The 22118-nt window shown below is 29.7% G+C and overlaps 5 protein-coding genes across 6 annotated transcripts in view; 2 read left to right on the top strand and 3 right to left on the bottom strand.

The window, feature by feature from the left end:
* The window catches only part of LOC100168641, a 9529-nt gene extending 6447 nt beyond the window's left edge, over nt 1-3082 (bottom strand). Inside the window, exon 1 of the mRNA XM_001951105.5 lies at nt 2717-3082. Within this exon, the coding sequence (XP_001951140.2) occupies nt 2717-2746 (30 nt within the window). The 5' untranslated portion in view covers nt 2747-3082. The remainder of the gene's footprint in view (nt 1-2716) is intronic.
* Nucleotides 3083-3516: 434 nt separating this feature from the next.
* Nucleotides 3517-5307, top strand: Nubp1 (nucleotide binding protein 1 (MinD homolog, E. coli)). Its single transcript, NM_001163112.1, has 8 exons — nt 3517-3660; nt 3820-3924; nt 3998-4134; nt 4207-4275; nt 4342-4374; nt 4473-4563; nt 4649-5104; nt 5193-5307. The coding sequence occupies exons 1-8, from the start codon at nt 3639-3641 to the stop codon at nt 5219-5221; spliced, it is 942 nt and encodes a 313-aa protein (NP_001156584.1). The 5' UTR covers nt 3517-3638; the 3' UTR covers nt 5222-5307.
* A 166-nt stretch (nt 5308-5473) lies between these two features.
* Nucleotides 5474-7135, top strand: LOC100159759. 2 transcript variants are annotated; one of them, XM_008184778.3, is made up of 2 exons: nt 5474-5680; nt 5770-7135. In XM_008184778.3, the coding sequence occupies exons 1-2, from the start codon at nt 5675-5677 to the stop codon at nt 5992-5994; spliced, it is 231 nt and encodes a 76-aa protein (XP_008183000.1). In that variant the 5' UTR covers nt 5474-5674; the 3' UTR covers nt 5995-7135. The 2 variants fall into 2 exon arrangements, with proteins under 2 accessions (XP_008183000.1, XP_001951056.1); XM_001951021.5 differs by having other exon boundaries at nt 5764-6946.
* Nucleotides 6010-8773, bottom strand: LOC100161802 (palmitoyltransferase ZDHHC3). Its single transcript, XM_001950971.5, has 6 exons — nt 8344-8773; nt 8101-8286; nt 7488-7624; nt 7337-7421; nt 7046-7258; nt 6010-6541 (listed from the first exon to the last, which is right to left on the bottom strand). The coding sequence occupies exons 1-6, from the start codon at nt 8431-8433 to the stop codon at nt 6386-6388; spliced, it is 867 nt and encodes a 288-aa protein (XP_001951006.1). The 5' UTR covers nt 8434-8773; the 3' UTR covers nt 6010-6385.
* An 8776-nt stretch (nt 8774-17549) lies between these two features.
* The window catches only part of LOC103309419 (ras-related and estrogen-regulated growth inhibitor), a 9431-nt gene continuing 4862 nt past the window's right edge, over nt 17550-22118 (bottom strand). Inside the window, exons 3-5 of the mRNA XM_008184776.2 lie at nt 21244-21317; nt 18984-19182; nt 17550-18324 (exon numbers count right to left, since the gene is read on the bottom strand). Of these exons, the coding sequence (XP_008182998.1) occupies nt 18104-18324; nt 18984-19182; nt 21244-21317 (494 nt within the window). The 3' untranslated portion in view covers nt 17550-18103. The remainder of the gene's footprint in view (nt 18325-18983; nt 19183-21243; nt 21318-22118) is intronic.

The raw sequence follows: 22118 nt of genomic DNA, 5'->3' as shown, positions 1-22118 counted from the left end.
AATCTCACATTAGTTGAAAGCCTAGAAATAGTGGAAAATGCAGCAAATACACTTAGTGAAGTCCAAGGAGAATCTGGAGTGATAATAAAAAATAAATTAAATGACGTACTAGCTAAAAATGTTGGTTTACAAAACATAAAAACTATTAGAAATATTCTTCTAAATACAAATGAAAACAATGGATCAATGGATATCGAATTTGCACCATCTGATATATCAAATATGAAATATGCCCCATTAACCTCAGTTGACGTGGAACGCTCTTTCAGCAGATACAAATCAATTTTAAACCTAACCGCCCCACATTTAAATTTGAAAATCTACAAATGTACATTGTTTCAAACTGTTTCGAAGACGACTGCAATGAAGATAAATAAACTTCAGTACAAAAAATATGTTATGTAACAGAATTCTATATCTTTATTACTTTTTTTAGATGATTAAAAATTAATTAAAAATACACATTTTTTGTTGTTAAATATTTCATGATTTTTAATACATATTTTGGCAAAAATAACAACATAAATATTTACATATTTTGACTTTTTTATTACATAAAAATCCGCGCCCTATTTATCAGATACCACATCCTGGTCTATAGACCTATAGTTGCGTACATATACATATATAAGTATATCTCGTATAACTCGTGGCTTTGGCAATCCCCATATCCTGTCAACTGATACGTGTTTTGTGTTCTCAGAAAATATAATATGGCTCGCGATTAATCACGGGTTGTGGTGTACCTAAATCCAATGTCACATTTTTTTTTATAATCATTTAAAGTTCAAATATTGACAAAATAGGTAAAAATTACAAAAACGTCTTGGTCGAGGCAGCTAATCTAAACTATAGATGTATAGATGTCTAAAGCAAGTAAGATAATTTTATGTATTTTGTAAAATTTATTTATTTAATATGGTCGTCCCCTCACCATTTCATTCCAACACCAACTACATCACCCACTATCGCCGGCCAGCGTCACACACACACAAAATAAACACTTTGTTCCAGGACTGTATAAAAATTTTTATGAATGAGTTTCGAGACATTTAAGACAGGTTCAATAGAGGTTCAATAGGAATAGTGAGCGGTTGAAAACTTAGAAATAGGACTTTGCTGATATCTAAATAATAATCAATAAAATGTAATATATTATATTATATAATCAAAATATATAATAAACAAAATAATAATAATAATAATAATATAGTTATAGAACAAGCATAGGTGGTGTGGAAACTTAAGTGACACTGCAGTCATCCTATGTATATACATTGAGTACATTTAAGTAACATAGATAACTCAAATAATATTAAAATAAAACCCGTAAAACATAGGATTTCGGTAGAGATTTATATATAATATATACTTTTATAGCGATACAGATCAAAGGTGGTTTAAGCGCAAATCAACAAAACCTTTGGGGATGGAGAAATGTTTGCACGCTGTCCTTCATGAAAAACATCAGTGTGCCATTTATAAGACACTTGGGTATGTTAAAAATTAAAAAAACAAATAAATGATATCTATATCATAAAATATTATATTCAATAATCAATACACTTGAATAAGAAATTATAAACAAAGAAACAATGTAAATGCGCTCACATTCAAAGGCAGTGCTTTGTACTGCCGAAGATAAAGACAGAAAACGTTGTTATCCTGCGTTCAAAGTTATTTCATGAACTTATAATATAATATTGTTATGACTATTGTTACACAAATAAGTAATAATTATGTATATGTGACCTGTTCTGTACAACATTAAATGAAGATTACTTCATAATATTATATGTTAATGTTTGCTTATCTTTTTTTGTATTTGAAAATATATCTACTGCTTTATCTAAATCCTCGTCTAATTCTATTTTACCTAAAATATCACTTTTAATTTTAATGAATAGCTAATCCATATCCCATTGTTTGGCATACCTAGTTGAGTTTTTACTCATTAAGGGAAGAAAAAATGTACACAGTATAGGTATTAAGTTATAATTATGTTTTTTTCATATTTTGCTCACTGGTTCAAGTTTTATCAGTTTTTTTAAACATCTATGAAATTTTTAGTGAACCTGGGTCGACTTGTAGTAATTACATTTTTTCCTCCCATCTATCTTAGCTACCACTTATTACTTTTTTTTGGAGATATTCAAGGAGATATTAGTCCATATTCAAAAATAAATGGAAACACCGAACAAATTAAATTATATACAGTACACCACTACAACAAACTAAAGTTAACACAATAAACAATAGAACTACATAACTGCAACAAAAAAACTGAAATTAATGATAAATAAGGATGATGAATGATTGTTGTCTTTGGACTTGTTACTTGTTAGTACCTAATTTTAGATTTTATAAATAAAATTACATATTATATAGGATTATGATATCAATTATTCTTGTTCCAATACAATATTATGTTGTTTTTCTTTCAAATAACACACACACATATAGATTAACAATATTATCCAGTACCTACACGATACAATATTTTCTCAAAAAAGTTTTTTTTTCACCAATAATGATTAAACGGAAACAACCGAGAACCAGCTCATAGACTGCTTTCAAAATCAGAGAGGGGCAAATATTCACCCTGACAATAGTACGGTATGTAATATATAATATGTTGTATTAAATAATAAATATTTAGAAATGAGGTCTACACAAATAATTAATCAAAAAAAAATATATTGAGTAAAAAAATTACCTGCAGCGGCTCCTCACATAGTTTTGCCATTTTAATTCAGTATAGAGTTGTGTTTAACAGTAGAAATTTTTACAAATAAATTGTTTTGGTGCCTAGGTATTTTCGAAAAATTTTTGTCAGTTTAAAATATATTTATTAGAACGCAACTATCTGCATTTTTATATCGCTATAAAATACTTAATTAAACAACTTTGAATCGAACATTTCGATCATTGGCATTGCAGTAAACGTAAAACAAAATATGATAATTCAATATTCAAAATTATTGTAAGTTAAGCGTTTGGTTCTAGTTATTTATACTAAATACTTAATAGTTATAACTCACTAATAAGCACGGTCATGATTAATGATAGTCACTGTCACAGTCAAGGTGTATTTATTGATAAATACACCTTGGTCACAGTGTCACTGAAACCTTGATAGTACTCCACTACTACCATAGAACCATGATAAAAGAATCATGGTAAAAGTTCTTTTGCCATGTATAGAATATTCTGTGCGTGCAAGGTGTATTGATAGACAATCCAATCGAATTAAAAAAAAATAATAAATAACTATTTTTTTTTTATTATTATCATGGTTTTTATGGCTGTAGACACCATAGACATATAATAGTTATATATATGTCTATGGTAGACACCATAAATAAATACAACAATAATATAAATATTAAATAATATATATAAATTGTTGTTGTCACGGGACCCAACTGTCCCCATCTATGGTAGATACTAGATACCGTGGTTTTATCACTTTACAGAAGACTGATAGCTAGTGCAACAACAGTCAACAATATTGTTGACTTGTACTTCTACAGGAAATTAGGAAACACTAAATATTAATAGTACTTGTCTCAGAGACGGGTTTTTATTAGATTCTTTAAATTCAAATGCTACAAGTAACGGATTTTTTAAAATAATTAATGGATCCTAACATTCCTAATCGTAAGTTTTAGTTAACTGTTGTGTTTGTTATACATCTGTTTGATAATAAGTAATAATATACTTTAGTTTATTATTTTGTATACCTACCAACTTTTGAATGCCAAGTGGAAATTACCTATTTGTCTTTGGTTTATAATTTGTATGTTTTGAAATGTTTAGATTGTCCAGGCACAGATAGCTCATCTGCCGGTCAAGTATCTGCATGTCAAGGATGTCCAAACCAAAATATTTGTGCATCTGGTGTAACTCAACTTCCTGACCCAGGCAAGTAAAAATATATTTTATGTTGTACATTTTCTTTTAACGCATATTTTACATTTTTTTCTTGGATATTTAGCTTTAGAAGTGTTAAAACATCGACTGTCTTCAGTAAAGTATAAAATACTAGTACTGTCTGGTAAAGGTGGAGTAGGTAAAAGTACATTCACATCGTTATTAGCTAGAGTATTGGCCAATGAAAATGAACAGAAAAATGTAATGATATTTTTCTAATAATTTGTTACAATCTGATAACTTATTTATTTCCAATTGTTTTTTAATGTTTAGATTGGAGTCTTAGATGTTGATATTTGTGGACCATCACTTCCTCTTGTATTTGGTGTTCAAGATGAAAATGTTTGTACTTTGTTTATTAAACATTTTTAGACATTTTTTTAATTTTTTAATTTCTTTAATTTCTAGATACATCAAAGTGGATCAGGATGGTCTCCTGTGGTAAGAACAATAGTATAGATACCTATATTAGTGAATTTAATAATTCAAAAAATGTTTATCAAAACTAAAATTAATTAAAATATTTTATATTATTTTAGTTTGTTGAAGAGAATTTATCAATCATGTCTGTTGGATTTTTGCTAGAAAGTAAGGATGACGCTGTAATTTGGAGGGGTCCCAAGAAAAATGGTAATTTGTGTATAGTATTTTACTTCTTGATAACATTAAAAAATATTACAACTAGATTATTATATTTTCATAAATATTATTCTAGCTATGATCAAACAATTTTTGACTGAAGTTGATTGGGGTGACACATTGGATTATTTGATTGTTGATACTCCACCAGGAACTTCTGATGAACACCTTTCATTAGTTCAATTCCTTAAATCAACCGATAATTTTTCAGCAGTCGTCGTAACTACTCCTCAAGAAGTATCTTTGTTAGATGTCCGTAAAGAATTGGATTTTGCCAGAAAAGTTGGATTACCTGTATTGGGTGTGGTTGAAAATATGTCGGCTTTTGTTTGTCCTAAATGTAAAGTGACATCTGAAATATTTCCAAAAAACACTGGAGGTGCTGCTCAGATGTCATATGAAATGGGCGTTCCATTCCTTGGATCAGTCCCGTTAGATCCTTCTTTGGGACAATGTTGCGATGAAGGTGTCAACTTTATTCAAAAATATGCTAGATCACCAACAGTTGTGGCTATTAAAAATATTGTTGAAAGTAAATTGATACAATATACTATTAATTGAATACTAAAAAAAAATATTAATTTGTGTTCATTTATTGACGAAACGTTTTAATTTTTCAGATTTAACCAGGAATTTACAATCAATGTGATTGAGATGTGAATTGTGATATGTTTTTAATTATATAATACTCTATATTATTTGTAATAAACATAAAATATTTGTCTACATAAGAAATCTGAGTTTTCTTGTTTAGAAATTGTAGTAATATAGAAAATAATAATTATTTTGTTATGATAAGCAATATATTTTTTTTGATTGTAAATTTTAATATTTTATTCAATTCTTTTTCTAAGTGATAAATTATTTAAATAAACCTAATTTCACATAGAGCAATAGGCATGCTACTATCACATTTAGTGTTCATGGTCAAGAGAAAGTTGGTAACCAATCAAGATGTTATTACACAATGTTTTTATGATTATAAAATGTTAATATGGGCTCCATATACCTGTTACCTACCATGGAATGAAACTAGTCAAACTTAATCAGTTGACTTTGTTTATTTATATTTATTGTATAGACTTTTTAATTAACCACAAATATGAAGGTAAGACAATGCATTTTTACTATTATTGATATAATTATTTCAATATTATAACATTTAAAATGCATTATTTTCACACTCTTCAGTTACAGATTCTTTTATATCTAGCTTTATGGGGCATAGTATCTGTATTTGGTGCAAAATTTGAAGCTTTTTATCCAAGAGAAGCCTATGGTGTGAGCAATGGAGCATCCAGATCACCTCACGGTCACGGATCATTCTACAAGTACCGAAACCCAGCTCTTGTAGATGCTAAAAATTCTCCCGCCTATGGATACAGATTTGACGGGAAAAGGCGTTTCAATTTTGATAAATAATTTGTGTACATAATATGTATTTAAAACTAGTATTAATGTATTGTTCGTCAATATTAATAATGGTAAACAAATAGTAAGAAAAAGCAGCAAAATATAGTAATTCAAATAAAAGTACATAAACTATAAAGTAACAAATTAACCAATTACTGACTGTATTATAGCAAGGATTTAACAATAATAAAATAGCAATTTAAGTTCATAAAAAAATTAAAATTATTAATTAGATCCTCTCTTAATAAAAGAATCATTGTCTTATATTTGATACAGTCATCATTTTTAAATTTAAAGTATTATAAATTTATTTTAAAATAACAAGATTATTTTAGTGTAGAATTATTATTATTAGGTACGAGTGGTTTACTTTAAAAATATGTAAATACTGTTCATATCACTAGACCTGTAGATAATTATCTACTTTGATCTTAGGAGCTGGCCGTGAAAAAGGTGACAGCCAAGTTATAGAAACCCTGCCAAATACAGCTTGTAAACTCTTCCATTTAGATTTTTTCATCCACCGAGCTTCTTCTTTTTTTAATTGTTCAATACCCTGGAATAATTATAAGACATTAATATTATTATTAGTTTTTTTATGTTAATTTAATAACCCAACTTTCACACGGATAAATTACGTGAACAAGTGGACTTAACTGTAGATTAAATATCTTAAAATTAATAATATAAAATAAATTTTGCAACACATAAACATTAAACATCATGTTAATTTACGAGTTATATATTTTTATATATTTTTTTGTAAAGATATTGTTATACACTCATTAAAATTATATCTACAACTAGTTACTTGTTAGTTATAAGTATAGATATTATTAATTATTGTCTTATTGCAAAAAGAAATTCTTCACGTCCAAACTTAAATAGTTAAATGAAAACAATAATCCATTGAAAGATTATCGAAATACTTAAGGAAAAAATTGATGGGTTTAGTGTATAGTAAAAATAAACTGTTTATTTATTATTAATGATTAAAACAAAATGTTAACTCATCGAACACAATTTTTGTAGATAGTAAACTAGTAAATGACATAATTACCGTTTCATCGGAGCATATAGCTTGTAGCTGAGTGGCAAACATTACCATGGTGAATATTGCAAAAAGCAATGCTTCAAAACCTAAAAATATCAAAAAAACTACTGTTGCAGGAGGTGTATACCAAGAACACTGCTTCCATTCGGAATGTAGACACCAAACAAATTGGCTGACACATAAGTATAATGCGTGCATTGACATAGCAGCAATATAAAGCTAAAGAATGACATTTTAGAATGGTTAAACATTGATACTGTAGGTTAATAAGTAGATATTAATATGTAATATAGCTACCGTAAATAATACAAAAAACTTTTGGTTTTTCTCTCCAACACAATTGTTGACCCATGGACAATGATGGTCCATTTTTCTAATACATCTAAAAGTAATAATACAGTTTGACTATGAAAGATTATTTTATGTATTAAAAATTATTTTAGTGGACCTTTGGCAAACAGAACAGTGATGGGCTCTTGAAGGTTTAATACAACAGCATTTTTGACACTTATATATCACTTGACCCTCACGTAAACCTAAATGATGTATCATTTCTTTTGTAGCGTTTCCTTTTGGCACTGCACCCTGCAAATTTCAATAATATGATTTAATTAGATTATTCATAGCATAGTATTACAATTTTAATCTTTATAGTTAGTATACATAAAGTGTAAAAATGCATGTAAGTAAACATAATACACATAATAATAATACAACTGTATACTATATAATATAGCGTGTAATTATATTTATTATGTGTTAGCATTAAAATAAAAATCCAACGTTACTGTATCTCAGTGATAAAGAAAAACTTGATGACCATGCATTTTATTACAAATTATTTTCTGACCTATTAAACTAAATGTATCAATAGGTTAGGTTAACGTTCGTAATAATGTAGACCAGCTAATCAAAAATGCATTGAATAAATACAAGTAAGTACATTATTAAATAACAAAAAATACCTAATTAAGTTTGTATGTTAATGTTTGATTAAATTATGTAGGTAGGTATGTATTATCATAACATTTAAAAAGTATAATGAGATTATGTAAACATACCGGATCTGTGAACATTGTGCGCAGATGAGAAGCCATCGCAAGGAAGGCAAAGATTTGAAATATCACCATGTTGACACACTGAAAAATGGGATACGGACATGGTAATAGTGTGACGAAAGTCACTACAAACTCAGCATACAGTATCAACAGCCACGTAAATATCGCACAAATAATACCACATATGTCCTGGTAAAACAAATAGTATGAACATCAATACAAGAAAATTGATTATATTATTGTTACCTGAATACACCACATGGAACCACCACAGCATCGGTTGTGCGGGTCTACTCCTTGGTTTGGGTAAAAAATCACTTGATCATTATCATCCATCGCAGTCGTTTTTTGTGCCGCCTGGAGGGTTGTACGCGACGTTCATCGCTCACGTATCGGTGAAAGACTGTGAACTGATGATATTTGGACAGTCATTTCAGGTCGTCGCTGTGCTTATATGGACTATGTAGCTGGTGGTGTTTATTAAAAATATTGTTAATAATTAAAACGATGACTGCTGCATATACGACGTGTCGTACAGATTTCGGGAGAAAATTATGGAGGACAACTAAGACAACAATTATTATATCGACAAGATGACAACGGAGATCGACGATGTAACTTCTATTAGAATTTAAAATTTAAAATTTGGATGCCTTTTTTTATCATCTTTCTTTATCGCGTGCGAAACTCTGATTTGTGTCTACTATCAGTCGCAGCATAGGCGATTAAATATTAACAGCTCCAGCCACGGCTGAAGATACCATAGAGAATAGAGATATTTATTGTTGTAATGTTGTGTACTTGTATGCATTGGCGGCTATCCTCAAAATAATATTATATTATGCTGCTGAGGATATAATATATTTCTGAGGTCCCACCATCCGCCTACATTGGAGTGCAGGAGCGTCATTTGAGGTGTTGTAGGGTATGATTATGCATTATACCTAAAATTGATCAAGATTGTATTTTGGCCTGAATATAATTTTCAGGCAAAAATAATCTTTTTTAGTCTTAAATAGTTTTTAAGTATCAGCAAATACGGCTGTGTTATATTATTTAATTATTTAAATTGAATATCAGTGCCGTAGCCAGGGGGTGGGCACTGGGGGCACGTGCCCCTCCGAAATTTTTTTTAGCTTGTTTTATATTATATGTTTATATTTTATATATTATAAAAATTTAAAGTTAAGGCTGTCGAAATGAACCATTTTGAAGGGGTCGGATTTAGGAAATATTGTACATCCATCGTTAGTACTATGTATCTATGTGTGTAGTGACTGATCATTAGTGTGTGCGAGTTCCCCTTACGCTTCATGTAATTTAAGATAAACGACGGCTAAGATTCTTGAACCCCAGTAAAGTACATACGTGCAGTCAGGTCACTATATTTTGTGATAAAAAAATTTTCAACTTACATGTGCCACAAAACTCCCAAAAAATGGAAGACAAATTCACCCAGTACCAAAAGCCCTTTTGGCTATTTTAATTTTGAAAACACATATTTGAATTCCTTAATCTCTTTTCTAGATTATATAGGAAATGGATTTATAATCTGTAGTATTGTTTAATTAGTATTATAGTATCAGAGTAATTTTCTTTTTTTTTTTTCAAAATTCACTTTTACTTTTGAATTACTAAAAAAAAAAAAATCGCTTCCAACCAAACACACAAAAAGCGGAGAAATTGTTATGTTTTTATCGAAATTAAAATTGGATTTCTGGAAGTATATTTTTTCCACTTATTGATCTAATTGCACGAAAAAACTACCAGCTTTCAACAGTCCTAATATAGTTTTGTATTTTTGTTAGTAAATTTTTATAATATTCGAACCAAAAATGGAATGTTTTGTTTACAACACATTTTGATATAATGATAATAATATTGATGAATACATTAACCTATGGTTTACAATAATATTAATACATTGTTATATTAAAATGTAGCCAATGTAGGTACCATACTTGTTAACATAAATATTAAATATAATATAGTCATAAAACGAGTAGTAGATACACTTTATGAATAAAGGGGTCATAATTAGATATTCTAATTTCTAGCATTTCAAAGGCCAGAAAAAAAAAATTAAGTGCCCCCCTCAACATTTTTTTCTGGCTACGGCACTGTTAAAAATAATAATGTTTGGTTTATATTAAATATTTTATCTGTGGTTGAGGATTCGTTTTATAAACACGCTACTTATGTACCTACTTATAATGTAATTTAGAATTTCTGGTCTACTGCACGAGTTCTTTAAGTTTAAATTACCTATTTAAGTACTTACTTCATAGGCGCAAATAGGGGGCGGCTTTAGGGGCTAAGCCCCCCAAAAAATATCCATAGCCCTCCCAAACATTTCCTACATTTTGTTTTAAGCTTATTCCATATTATCTAAGTAAGGCCCTATTAGCCCTATTAGCCCTCCCAAATCTCAAACGCTATTTGCACCTATGACTTATTACTTATAGTATAATATTCATTAATCATAATATATTGAATTATCACATGGAAAATATAAAGATTCAAATTTTTGAGCGTAGCGAGAATAACATTTTTTTATAATAGATCTATTGTACAATATATATTAGACCACTAAAAATTTGTTTGGCCTTCCTCAGTGGCGAACCCAGGGGTCCGGACCTCTCCCCCCCTTGGCTTATGTCATAAATGTATTTTTATTTTTAAAAGTTTCCGTGAAATGTTCATCGAAATTTATTGATTAGATTGATTATTACTTATTAGTTATTAGATTAGATTTGGGCATTAGGTATTTTGTTGATAACACGTCTAATCCGATGATAATTAATTGACATACATTGTAAATATAAATTTAAAAATGTAAATAATATAATTGTGTGTTTTTTTTTATTGGTCTTAAACTCAGCAAATTGTGTTTATTAAGAAATTAAATGTATGTATATACTCAGGAAAAGGACAGAAAAACAGTAGTTAAATAAATTATTTTGAAACCCATCCCCCTTGAATAAATCCTGGTTGCGCCACTGGCCTTCCTAGTTCCGATTAACATACCTTTCAAAAAGTTGAAATTATGCCCCTGATTAAGGGGAGCTGTATCTACGAGTAGTCGAAAATATGAAAACTGGTTAAAAATCGTCTTAAATTAATAGCTTTGTTAGGTGGACTTTAGCCCCCCCCCCCTCCCCTCAGAATCTTAACCCTAGTGACGCATATGAGCAGCTATGTGGGAGATATGACCAACGACCAGCCCAATACTTGCCAAGTACTAGGTACCATTTACCAACATTGGCCAAGTACGCCAATCGTGTAGCGCTCAGTTCTTATATTATGTATAACTAGCTAGGTAGTAGGTATAATTGTATAATTCTTTTACAGTTTTACCGGATTGCGCAGTAATTGTGTTGTTCTCTTTAAGAATATTATTTTTTTATTATTATTTTTACATATTTTCTAGATAATTATATCTTCTCATATTTTCCACACAAATTAAAAAAGGTGTTTCAATAATTGGTGGTTAATCTGAAGATTTAACCATTATCTAAATGATAAAAAATCTCCAAAAGCAGACTCCCAATATAGCGCGGCAATAGCTGTGATATTGTGACATAACAAGTAGATATAGGTACTAATAGGTAATCGGTTTAACTAAAGAGGAAATAGGAATGTTTAGCCGTTTAGCCTAAACAGTTTAGGCAATGGTAGAAGGAGAACCATGTCAATTAAAAGCTTAGATAATATCAATATCGGTGCATTTTTTGGGCTGAAAATTTCGTTGCAAGAATTGGATCTTCAAATATACTTAGGTATATATATTTTTGTGATAGGTGGTTTTTTACCTTTTTAATGCATTTTCTGGGAATATAAGTATTTTTTTACACTGAAGATTTTAATGATTTATATTATAAATACCAATGGTTATTATTATTGATATATAGGTACATTATTATAGTATTATAGGTATTATTATGACTTTCGTCACCATCGTTAAAATTACTATTATACCAATCAGGTTATACCTGTCTTGTGTTATATTGTAAGTAATAGGTACTTATACTTACTATTATTCATTTATTAGTATTATACATCATACGGTAATAATATATTAAATATTTTGTGCTGTAGCTCGTATTGAAGGCATTTGCAGATAATTATTTTATATATTTTAAAGTCTCACTTCCAACCTCTATGCCGCTACTGAATCCAAATACTTTTGGCATACATATTACAAATGCATAAATTAAGAGGCTTTTGAAGAATAAAGACTTGTACCTACCTACCTATACCTATATCGAGCGAAAATTTGAGATTTTTTGAATTTTTTTTTCATTCCTTAATGGCCAATAAAAAAAGAAAGCTGTACACCAAATGTCCTCACATTTTATCAAGCCATTTTTTCTCTATCTTGTTTGAAGGAAAATATTAATTTATTGAAGCGTTTATGGACAATAATATATTAATAATGTCTATCAAATAAATACCAATTAAATAACATAAAAAAAATATATATATTCGTGTAAATCTATTTAGGATTATAGCAGTATAGCCATATTATTATTTACAGGTATATTTTTTTTACTTAAACTAGTTTTCAATAACATTCCTTTTGGTTCGGGGATAGAAAGGGTCAAAATTGATGTCTGACTGACGCTTTAATTCCAGTGGTGGATGTCAGGTGTGATCGGTTAAGTGCGGAGATCCGACATCGGCACGGTACACTAAATACTTGCGGTAAACCTGCACGAGCGAACGCGCACTATATGGCTGATGTAAACGGAATCGGACGGATTTTCCGGCGAAGACACCTATAGCGTCCAGTCAAAAGTGCGAAGCGAACTCAGGACGAAGGTGCACAGAGGCGTACGAAATGAGTGCGATAACGGTAGAAGGGAAGGAGGTCGAACTCCGCGAACTTTCAGAGCCCATAGTGATGTTTAAAATCCGGTGCCCAAACACTTAGGCTGGTTTTTACGACCTCCGGTTAAAGTTAACCGACACTTAACTGGCGGAATTCTGCCGGTAATAAAATCTGTTATCATCCGGTTAGCGTTAACCGACACTTTACCGGACATTGTAAGAACGGCCCTTAATCTCTTTTCTATGGCCCAAACACTCGTTATAAAACGTTATAAATTCTATAGATTACGGTCTAGTCGATATAGCGCTGCAACAAAACATTAGCCAGACTCTATGGTCTAACTAACCACAGTTAGATAGAACTCCTCTAGCGCCTTACAGCGAGTGGACGTTAATGATGAAAAATGACGACGAAATGACCGTAGTTACTGTCGGTTAGAGTGCCTTGATAATAATCTCTATCAAGGCACTCTACTTTCGGCCAGGTGTCGGGTTCGTTCCTACGACTACCAGGGGTAACCATATCATGGATACTTGATGTCTCGTCGACCGGCGGTTTCGTCAAGCCGTTTTTAGACTTGGCAGCACCAAACTGTACTGCCATGTTGTGTATTATACTTACCTGCAGTATTGCAGTACATCCACAGGTGTCATTACAGACGATTCTGGGTACGGTAAATGTGAATCCGTTGAAATGTGAAATTCCTTGGATACGACGGATCTCGGGTGCATCGCCTGTGGAATTTGTCTGCACTGCAGACATTATATTAGGTATTCAGTAAATATATGTTTGACTGTTGTGTGTATTCCACATGTGATGCATATCGGAGGTTCTTCTTTGGCCATTAAGAAGTCGTGGGTAAGTTTTATTTATAGTTTTTGTATAGCGGGAATAATTAACATTAGCTTATTAATTATTATTTAATGTTAATTTAAAATTTAAAGAAAACATTTTTTTCTGAGGAATGAAATAAGTTAGGATAGCTCATTCTCCGAGTGCTAAATTCCTGGCTTCTAAGACGTGTAATTTAATATTTTAGGTATAACACATTACACAATAATTTAAAATTCTATACACAATTATTAACAATATTTATATATTTGTACCTACTTTTTAATACTGGCTAGTAATCAGTATGCATCTATACCTACTCATATCTTGATATTTATAATACTGGCTAGCATGAATTTACTTTGAATAGAACTGCTAATTTAGCCAAAACATACCAATAATATTTTTGAAAACTGATTTGAATTTGTTATTACAGTAGATTCTCGTTATATCGAATCTCAAGGGGAACAGAAAAAAGTTCGAGATATCGAGTTTTATTAAATAATAATATAAAATATGTATGTTGTATGATGTATATGAATAATAAATAATACGAATGTCTAAAATACATAATTTGAATACTTAAAATACTGAAGTGCCCGAATAAATTGTTTTTTTAAAAAAAATCTGTCATTAAAGTTTGCTTAATATTACTTCTTTCTGCCACGACATCTTCCAATTAGATATTGCAGAAAAAACCTTATCTTCCATACCTATAGTAGTCTCAACAAAATTCCTTAGTGTTTTTAAAGCATGTTTAGCTTGTTTAATTGTAACTTCAAAAAAGACTTACTCCTCATTTTGTGGTTCGTCTTCACTCTCTCTGGTATTTTCGATGGTTTCTGATAAAATTTCGTTATCTGTCCATGTTCCACATACGAATACATTATTGTCCATTTCCACATAATGTAAAAAACGATTAATTTTATATCGAGTTATCGAGAGCAATACTCTATTAAGTGTAATACATAGTCATTTCAAAGAGAATTAAAAGTAGTTCGAGATGACGAAAAATTCGGGATAGCAATACGTTCGACATATTAAGAATCTACTGTATATCTGCTTGAGATCGATTAGTTCACTTTTCCCAATTCCACCCTCCAATAAATTTGGTTTGAAAAGGTATACAAAATTTAAGAATTTTCAAACGTTCAAATACACCCCCCAAGTGTAGACGTGTAGTATAGGTGTGCCGTGTGCGATATGGTCTAAGTACTTCGAGAAATATACTGAGATTATTGATTTTTAATCAGATTTTGCATGTACGAGAAAACGGATAAACTTTTCATAACTTTTCCATGTTAAGGCTGATTTAACAAGAAATCTAAATTTCAATGACATTATTGTAGATTTTGTCTAACAAAAATCAAGGAAGAAATTATGAATTTTCTATTGGGACTGGATATTATATTTATAAATTAATTGTGTACCTATAAGATAGTATATTTAATACGATTTAGGCAAATATCCTTGTTTTATACATAGGTACACTTTTAAAATATTGGTACCTTAAACATAAAAACATTATTTAAAATATAATTTTTGTGCCATGTTAATATTATGGGAGAGTGGTGGCATCAAATTTATTTCACCCCGACCCACACATGAGGCGCATATAATATATTATTGTAAATGCCCTACCGAATGAGTGTCGTAGAATGGGTGAACATTGTGTGTGGTAATCCAATTTCAGTAACGAAAAAATAGAATGTTAAAATTAAAATGCGTGGTTGACCGTGTAGAGGTCATACTATTTTATCGATGAAAATTATATACATAAATGTTTAATTAATAGTAAAATAAAATATGGCAACACGCTATACACTATATGTGCATTTCATATGAATATTTTGTTGACGTTAGGAAGTGTTACAATAACACTGAATAATCAACAAAATGTTTGTATGGCTTTTTATTCGATTTAGAAATGGGACGGTATTTAAATGTACCTATTTAAAATATTTAATTAAAATATGTACATTTAATTGAAATAATTGAATTTCAATATTTCAAATAATATATATTATCAAAATATGTATCAGATATATCAAATATTAATATATGTATAGGTACTATATTATACCAATGCGTTCAAAATGAAAGCTTAAAGTCCTTCTGATATTTGAGTCGCAACTTCCAGCCTTGCAGCCTTGATTTAACGTAAAATATTCGTACCTTATTTCTGTTTTGAATATGCTACCTACTAATACAGTCAAAAACTCAGGAGATAATAATACTTGTTAATTTATCTTTTCAGTAATAAATTATAGTGTAATCTAACATAAAAAAAAAAACAATACATTTTTCAATGTTAATAAAATTTACTATTTTAAATTACAATTATATCTATAGAGTATTATAGGTACATAATAAGGTACTAGGTAGGATTGCCATACGTCCCTTGTTTGATAGGGGGGTGTATCGGTTTTGAATATAGCGTCCCAATAATAAATGTTTCTGGAGTTCAGGACGGCCATTCTCCCAGAATAAACTTCAATAATTTAAGACTTATGTTAATATTTTGTCTTTGACCAACCATTTCTAGTAAAAAATAATATTGTATAGATAAATGATAAAATAATCAAGTTGGCTGAGGAAATTTATTTTCCTGGCTTAGAACAACAAATACGTTCATGCAGTTCGTTGTTTTCCTCTTCTCACTCGTTAATTTTTGTAATCACTTATCGCTAATTGATAATTTTATCGGTTAATCATTCCAATTTGTAACGTTAAGTTGGTTTTTGGTTTACAAACGTATGGCGTAAAGTGTTGACTATAATTGCAGTGAGTGGTATTCTAGTTACGAAAAAATAGTTAAATATAGTATGTTAAAACAAAACATTAAGTAAAATAAAACATGGACACCTTATGATAAGGTTAATCATAATTTATGACCGATATTATGTTTTACTAATTTCTAAAAATACGTAGGTACTGTCGTCAAAGTATCATTAACACTAAACTCAATTGAGTAATGAGTAGAACTGCAATTATACATAAATATAAAATGTTCAATGGTCATTGATAACGATAAACTCCCTTTAAATAAATAGTTGTAAAAGTACAAATAAAAAGAAAAGATACTGCAGTGACCGAGTGTTATACTCACGGCTCACCAGGGAGAAAACAAGTGCTGCATATTATTAAATTACTGGTAATTTAATTGCATTTATTTATCATTGCATTAATAATAATAAAAAAAATTATATTGAGTATGCAACTCAGTTTGTTATGTAGAATTATATTTTAACGTTATTATATTAATATAGTACCTATATTAATTATTAAAAAATTAGTGATTTTGAAAATGTATTGAATTGAATGATAGTAATGTCGTTCAAAATATTAAGACAAGTTTCAATACCTAATGTAAAAAAATAATTTAAAATAAATCTTAATAATCATTAATCGTCATACCTATAATTTTAAAAATCCACAATTATTTAAAATTGAAATTAAAAAAAAAAAAAGATATTATTAAATATACAATTTATTAAATAATTGTGAATATAGCATAATATGCCATTAAACCATGTATTACATTTTCAGGTCATATAATAAAAGACAATTTATTATCACGTTCAGATATTAAAATAATAAATTATTAATAAATGTCTTTTTGAAAAAATTAAGTGCTGTAGGTAAGTACTAAGTACACTAAATTATAAAAAACAAAACATTTTTTTACGAAAACACAAAAATGTACTTGAGGTAGGTATATACTATGTACACATAACAAATGTAATGAGTGTTTTGTTTTAAATAAATCTGCATTCAGCTGCAGTATGCGTGTAATATAGTTCTATTTTATTATAATTTAATATTTATAATATAATATACTTGTACTATATGGGTATATGTTGCAGTTTCTGCAGTTGACGGCGCAGAAATCCACTTTTGCTCGTATCCAAATGTAGGTATATAATATATATAAACATTATGACCATAATATATTTCGTTATCGTATTCATAATAATATATTACATATAGGTACAGGCATGACTAAATAGATAGATCTATTTAGTCATGGGTACAGAGTAATTCTTTTGTCACGAACCAGACAATATAATATATTTTGTTAATCCAATACCTAATAATATTATGCAAGGAATTATATTTTTTTCTAGTTTCTAAGTCATAGGAATTGTAAAACAGTATGTCCATAAACTTTTGAAAATTCCTTTAACCTATTTACCGAGATATTGTCTGCGGATAAAAAAATTACCTTGTATATATTATTATGTGTCATGTACTTAGATATGTGTATAATGTATATACTATATATTATATACCACGCAGTTATAACTCTATATCCGGAAGATTGTATTGGCTCTGTCCAATGAGTTATTCTTTTGGCAAAGCGCTGTCGCTTTTACCACGGGCGTACGCCTTTACAACAGCCGTCTTTCCGCCCAACATCCGGTCTAGCAAAGATTGTTTGTTCTTCCGCCGGACACTCAACACCTCTCTGCAAACTTCAAGGAACACCTCGGCGATCTGTCCCACTTGTTCGGCGGCCGCCACTTCAGTGAAACAACATTCGAAATCTTTCGCCAATATTTCACCTGTAGCACCACAGGAATATACGTAAGGAATAAAATGATTATTGGCCAGATATTTGTTAAAATTATTTGAATACTATTAAAATATATACGTCCTATTATTTTCATTGTTGAACAAAATATTGGAGTAATCAACTAAAAGTTTAAATTATTTCCAATGAAGTGATTTTTTTTCAACATACCGACGGCAAAAGTTTACCACCCACATGGTGTCATGGTAGGTAACTGAAAAAAACCGCTTGAAATCTTAATCATATACTTAACTTACATTTGTTATTATCTCAATACAATTTCCTCCACATTACATAATTTCATATGACGGATTATTATAGGCCTAAAATGCCTAATATTATTATATTTCAAAAAAACACACGAGAAGTCGGGGATTATCATAATAAATATATTAGGTATACCGTATACCTACCTGGCTACCTCAGTAGCGTAATTTAAGATTTTTTCATAGAGGAGAGTTCAAACAAATTAACTTAAAAAAATAGAAACAAATAATATAAAACAATACTAAAATCAGTGGCAAATATAGGGGGGAGGCCCCTGGGCCAAGGTTCATTGTGAAATTACAGGTTCAATTCAAACATTGTATGCATATTGCTTCATGTAGGTACTAGGTATATATTATATTTGCTATATTAATTTAGGTATACCTTCTTCCGTGCTGACTTGTCTCAGATGAACCATATCTGCCTTGTTGGCCACCAGCGCCACGGGCATTTCGAAAGTGTCCAACATGGTTTGTTTTACGCGGCGCACGTAATTAAACGAACGTCTATCTGTTATAGCAAACACCAGCACAAGCGCGTCCGCCCAGTTGTAAACGTCATTCAAAGGTAACTCTTCGTCGTTCTATAAAAAAAAAATGTAGGTATACATAACAATACATGTACCTACAGACAGACGACAGACAAGTGAGTTGTTGAATCACGGACGATAATAATATATAATTCGAAATTCATTATAATACCGCGTACCTACCTACCTATATATTATACTATTTGTAGGCACAACGTAAAACGTTTACAAGTTTTCTGGTACATTATACTGTAATATGGTGTTTATTTGTTATTATACTTATAATTTATTTTTTATAATTTTTCTGCAGCGTGCAAATCAAACAGAAAACCAAAATATATAACAGGTAACTATAAGTTATAACACATGATAAACCGCCGAAAAGTACAAACTTACCCGAGTATTTATAGTTTATACGCACGTTCAATGTTCTTTGTAGGTATAGACGTATAGTGCATAGATATAGTTTGTTCCTGCTAGGCATAAAATGTTACAAAAGTTAAAGTTAAGTTAAATTTTAACTTATCTTTTAACGTAAGTAATTGATTTTTTATTGATATTATAAGATAAACTTAAAAATCAACTTAGTTACTTTCTATCAGATCCGAGTGACGTTTATTAACAAAATTATTACTGATGATATATATGCCGTAATAGAAAATTTAACATTATTTTCAGTAAAAGTAACTTGTTTTTGATACCATACGAGTATACGACCATATATTTTTAACTATCTATTGACTATTTGTATGTTAAAAAAATTAACTTAATTTAAGTTTCGTGTACTAAATTAGTTACTGGTTTCTAAGTAACTCTGAAATGACCAAATTAAAAAAATTTGTAAAATATCAACTGAACTCAGTGGAAAAAATATCATTAACTTTCCCTATAGGTACAGCCTTGTATTATTAGGAGTATACAGTAAGAACATATTATTATAGTGACTGCAAAAGCGTCAATAATTTATAACTAGATCGAGTCAAGCCGATTTTTATCGTATCTCTCCGATTATACCACGCAGATGGTAGAAAGCAGAAGCTTAAGCCCGGAAACTTAGGCCATTAGCTGTTTTTGTTTGTTTGTAGGTTGTTAGTAGGGGGAGGAACGGTTGAAAACACGTTTTGTATAATTGTATGTGTGGCAAGTATTCGTTGCTGAAAATCCCGGGTGGTCACCCATCCGGGAACTAGCAACGTCTGCCATTACGTACATTCAGTGCGTTTTTGCAGTTGAGTCCCGTGTTTCCTTAATTTTTTTTTGTTTTATAAATACTTAAAGTCCTTTACACAGCTCTTTTGAAAATTATTAGGAACTATAAATTTTTACTCCTAAAAGTACCAACTAGATTCACTTTCCACCGGAAAAGATACTGAAATTGATAATTGAAACATTATTTCGACTACTTATCGAGTACACAGTCACAAAAAATAATACAAAACACACACATCGTTCTGCTCCGAATCTAAAATTTATATTTCTCAGGGAAATATTTAGGTGCAAATTCTAGTTGAATCATTTAAATTCACTAATTTTAATTATAATAAATATTTTAGTATAATAGTTTAAAAAAAAAATTAAAATTCAGACACTGCGGTGCAAGGATAACTCACTTATTCTATATTCCACGTAATTAGATAATTTTATTTTCTATGGTATATATAGAAAGGTAATGTACACAATATATACGCACATTTTACGTTCAGAATAATTCATCTTACTCCATCAGTTATTTTTAATATCAGAGTGAATTGACTATAATTTGATAATAATACTAGGTAGGTAATAACTTATTACAGTAGGTAGTCATAATATCAAGTTTAATGATATGAAATAAGAATATTATCACGGGTCTCACATAATATGATTTTAATTTTGAAGCCATAATTATGAGAATTTTAAAATTGTAGATTGACCCTGAAAAATATTCTTACCTTTAAGTTTGATAATAACTTATAAGTAAATTCACTCTAAATACAAAATAAAATGATGATGGATTCTTCTAAACGTGAAATTTGTTATGTTATGCTTTAGGTAGAAGACAAAGACAATACATGTGGTACGAGTGTACGACGTTCTCTTATAAGGATATATTAATAATCATACATTCATACGTACTTTTGGACAGGTGTCTAGTATCTCAAAAAGAATCGGTTCGCTGTCCACCATCACTTCATGCTTGTACCTCGTTTCTGTATTGCAAACGAATTCGATCAATCAATAAAAAGTATTTTGTTATTTCGTTATTCACCTAGAGCTGTTTATATTTCAACTACCAAAGTTACTTTTTAACTTACTAGTTTATTCGTTTTTTAATCAACTTAATAATTTAAATAGTAAAATAAGTAAAATAATTCATGGCAAAAACTTGTAAGTTATTATAGTTTTGTGTTTATACTCATAGCACATAGGGCAGCAATTTTAAGTTAATTTGAAAAATATTATATGATAAGTTAAAATCATGATTATACCTCATATTTATAACTGCATAGTTAAATATAATTAATTAATTTTTTTTTGGTTTAATAATGCTGTGTGCAATGATTTTAAATAGATGCAAATAACCAAATAAAATATATTCGTTAATAATACCTACCTAATTTAGTTGTCACAAACGTTTATTTTCTTAATCCCCTACAATTAACATTTTACTTAAGGGTATTCGATACCGTGATTTTCTGTTTTTGTCTAACACACGCACGACATAGTATTTTAGACGTGTTTTTTGCCAAACATACCAATTGATCTAATGAAGCGATAAGAATTCTAAAAACAGATTTGAATTCGTTATCAATTCTATTTGAAATCGAATTTTTCACATTTTTGATTTTTTGATTTTAGTTTCTCCAAAAATTGAAAAACAAAAATGTTTAAATACTCTTTTTTTATATGACTTTTTCTGGAATTTGGGGGATAATATCAAAAATGTGGGGAAGTCGATTTCAAGTAGACTTGATGACGAATTCAAATCTGCTTACAGAATTCTTATCGCT

The sequence above is a fragment of the Acyrthosiphon pisum genome, chromosome A1 (assembly GCF_005508785.2).
Source record: "Acyrthosiphon pisum isolate AL4f chromosome A1, pea_aphid_22Mar2018_4r6ur, whole genome shotgun sequence".
NCBI classification, from domain to species: domain Eukaryota; kingdom Metazoa; phylum Arthropoda; class Insecta; order Hemiptera; family Aphididae; genus Acyrthosiphon; species Acyrthosiphon pisum.
This window is presented reverse-complemented; position numbering and strand designations above follow the sequence as displayed.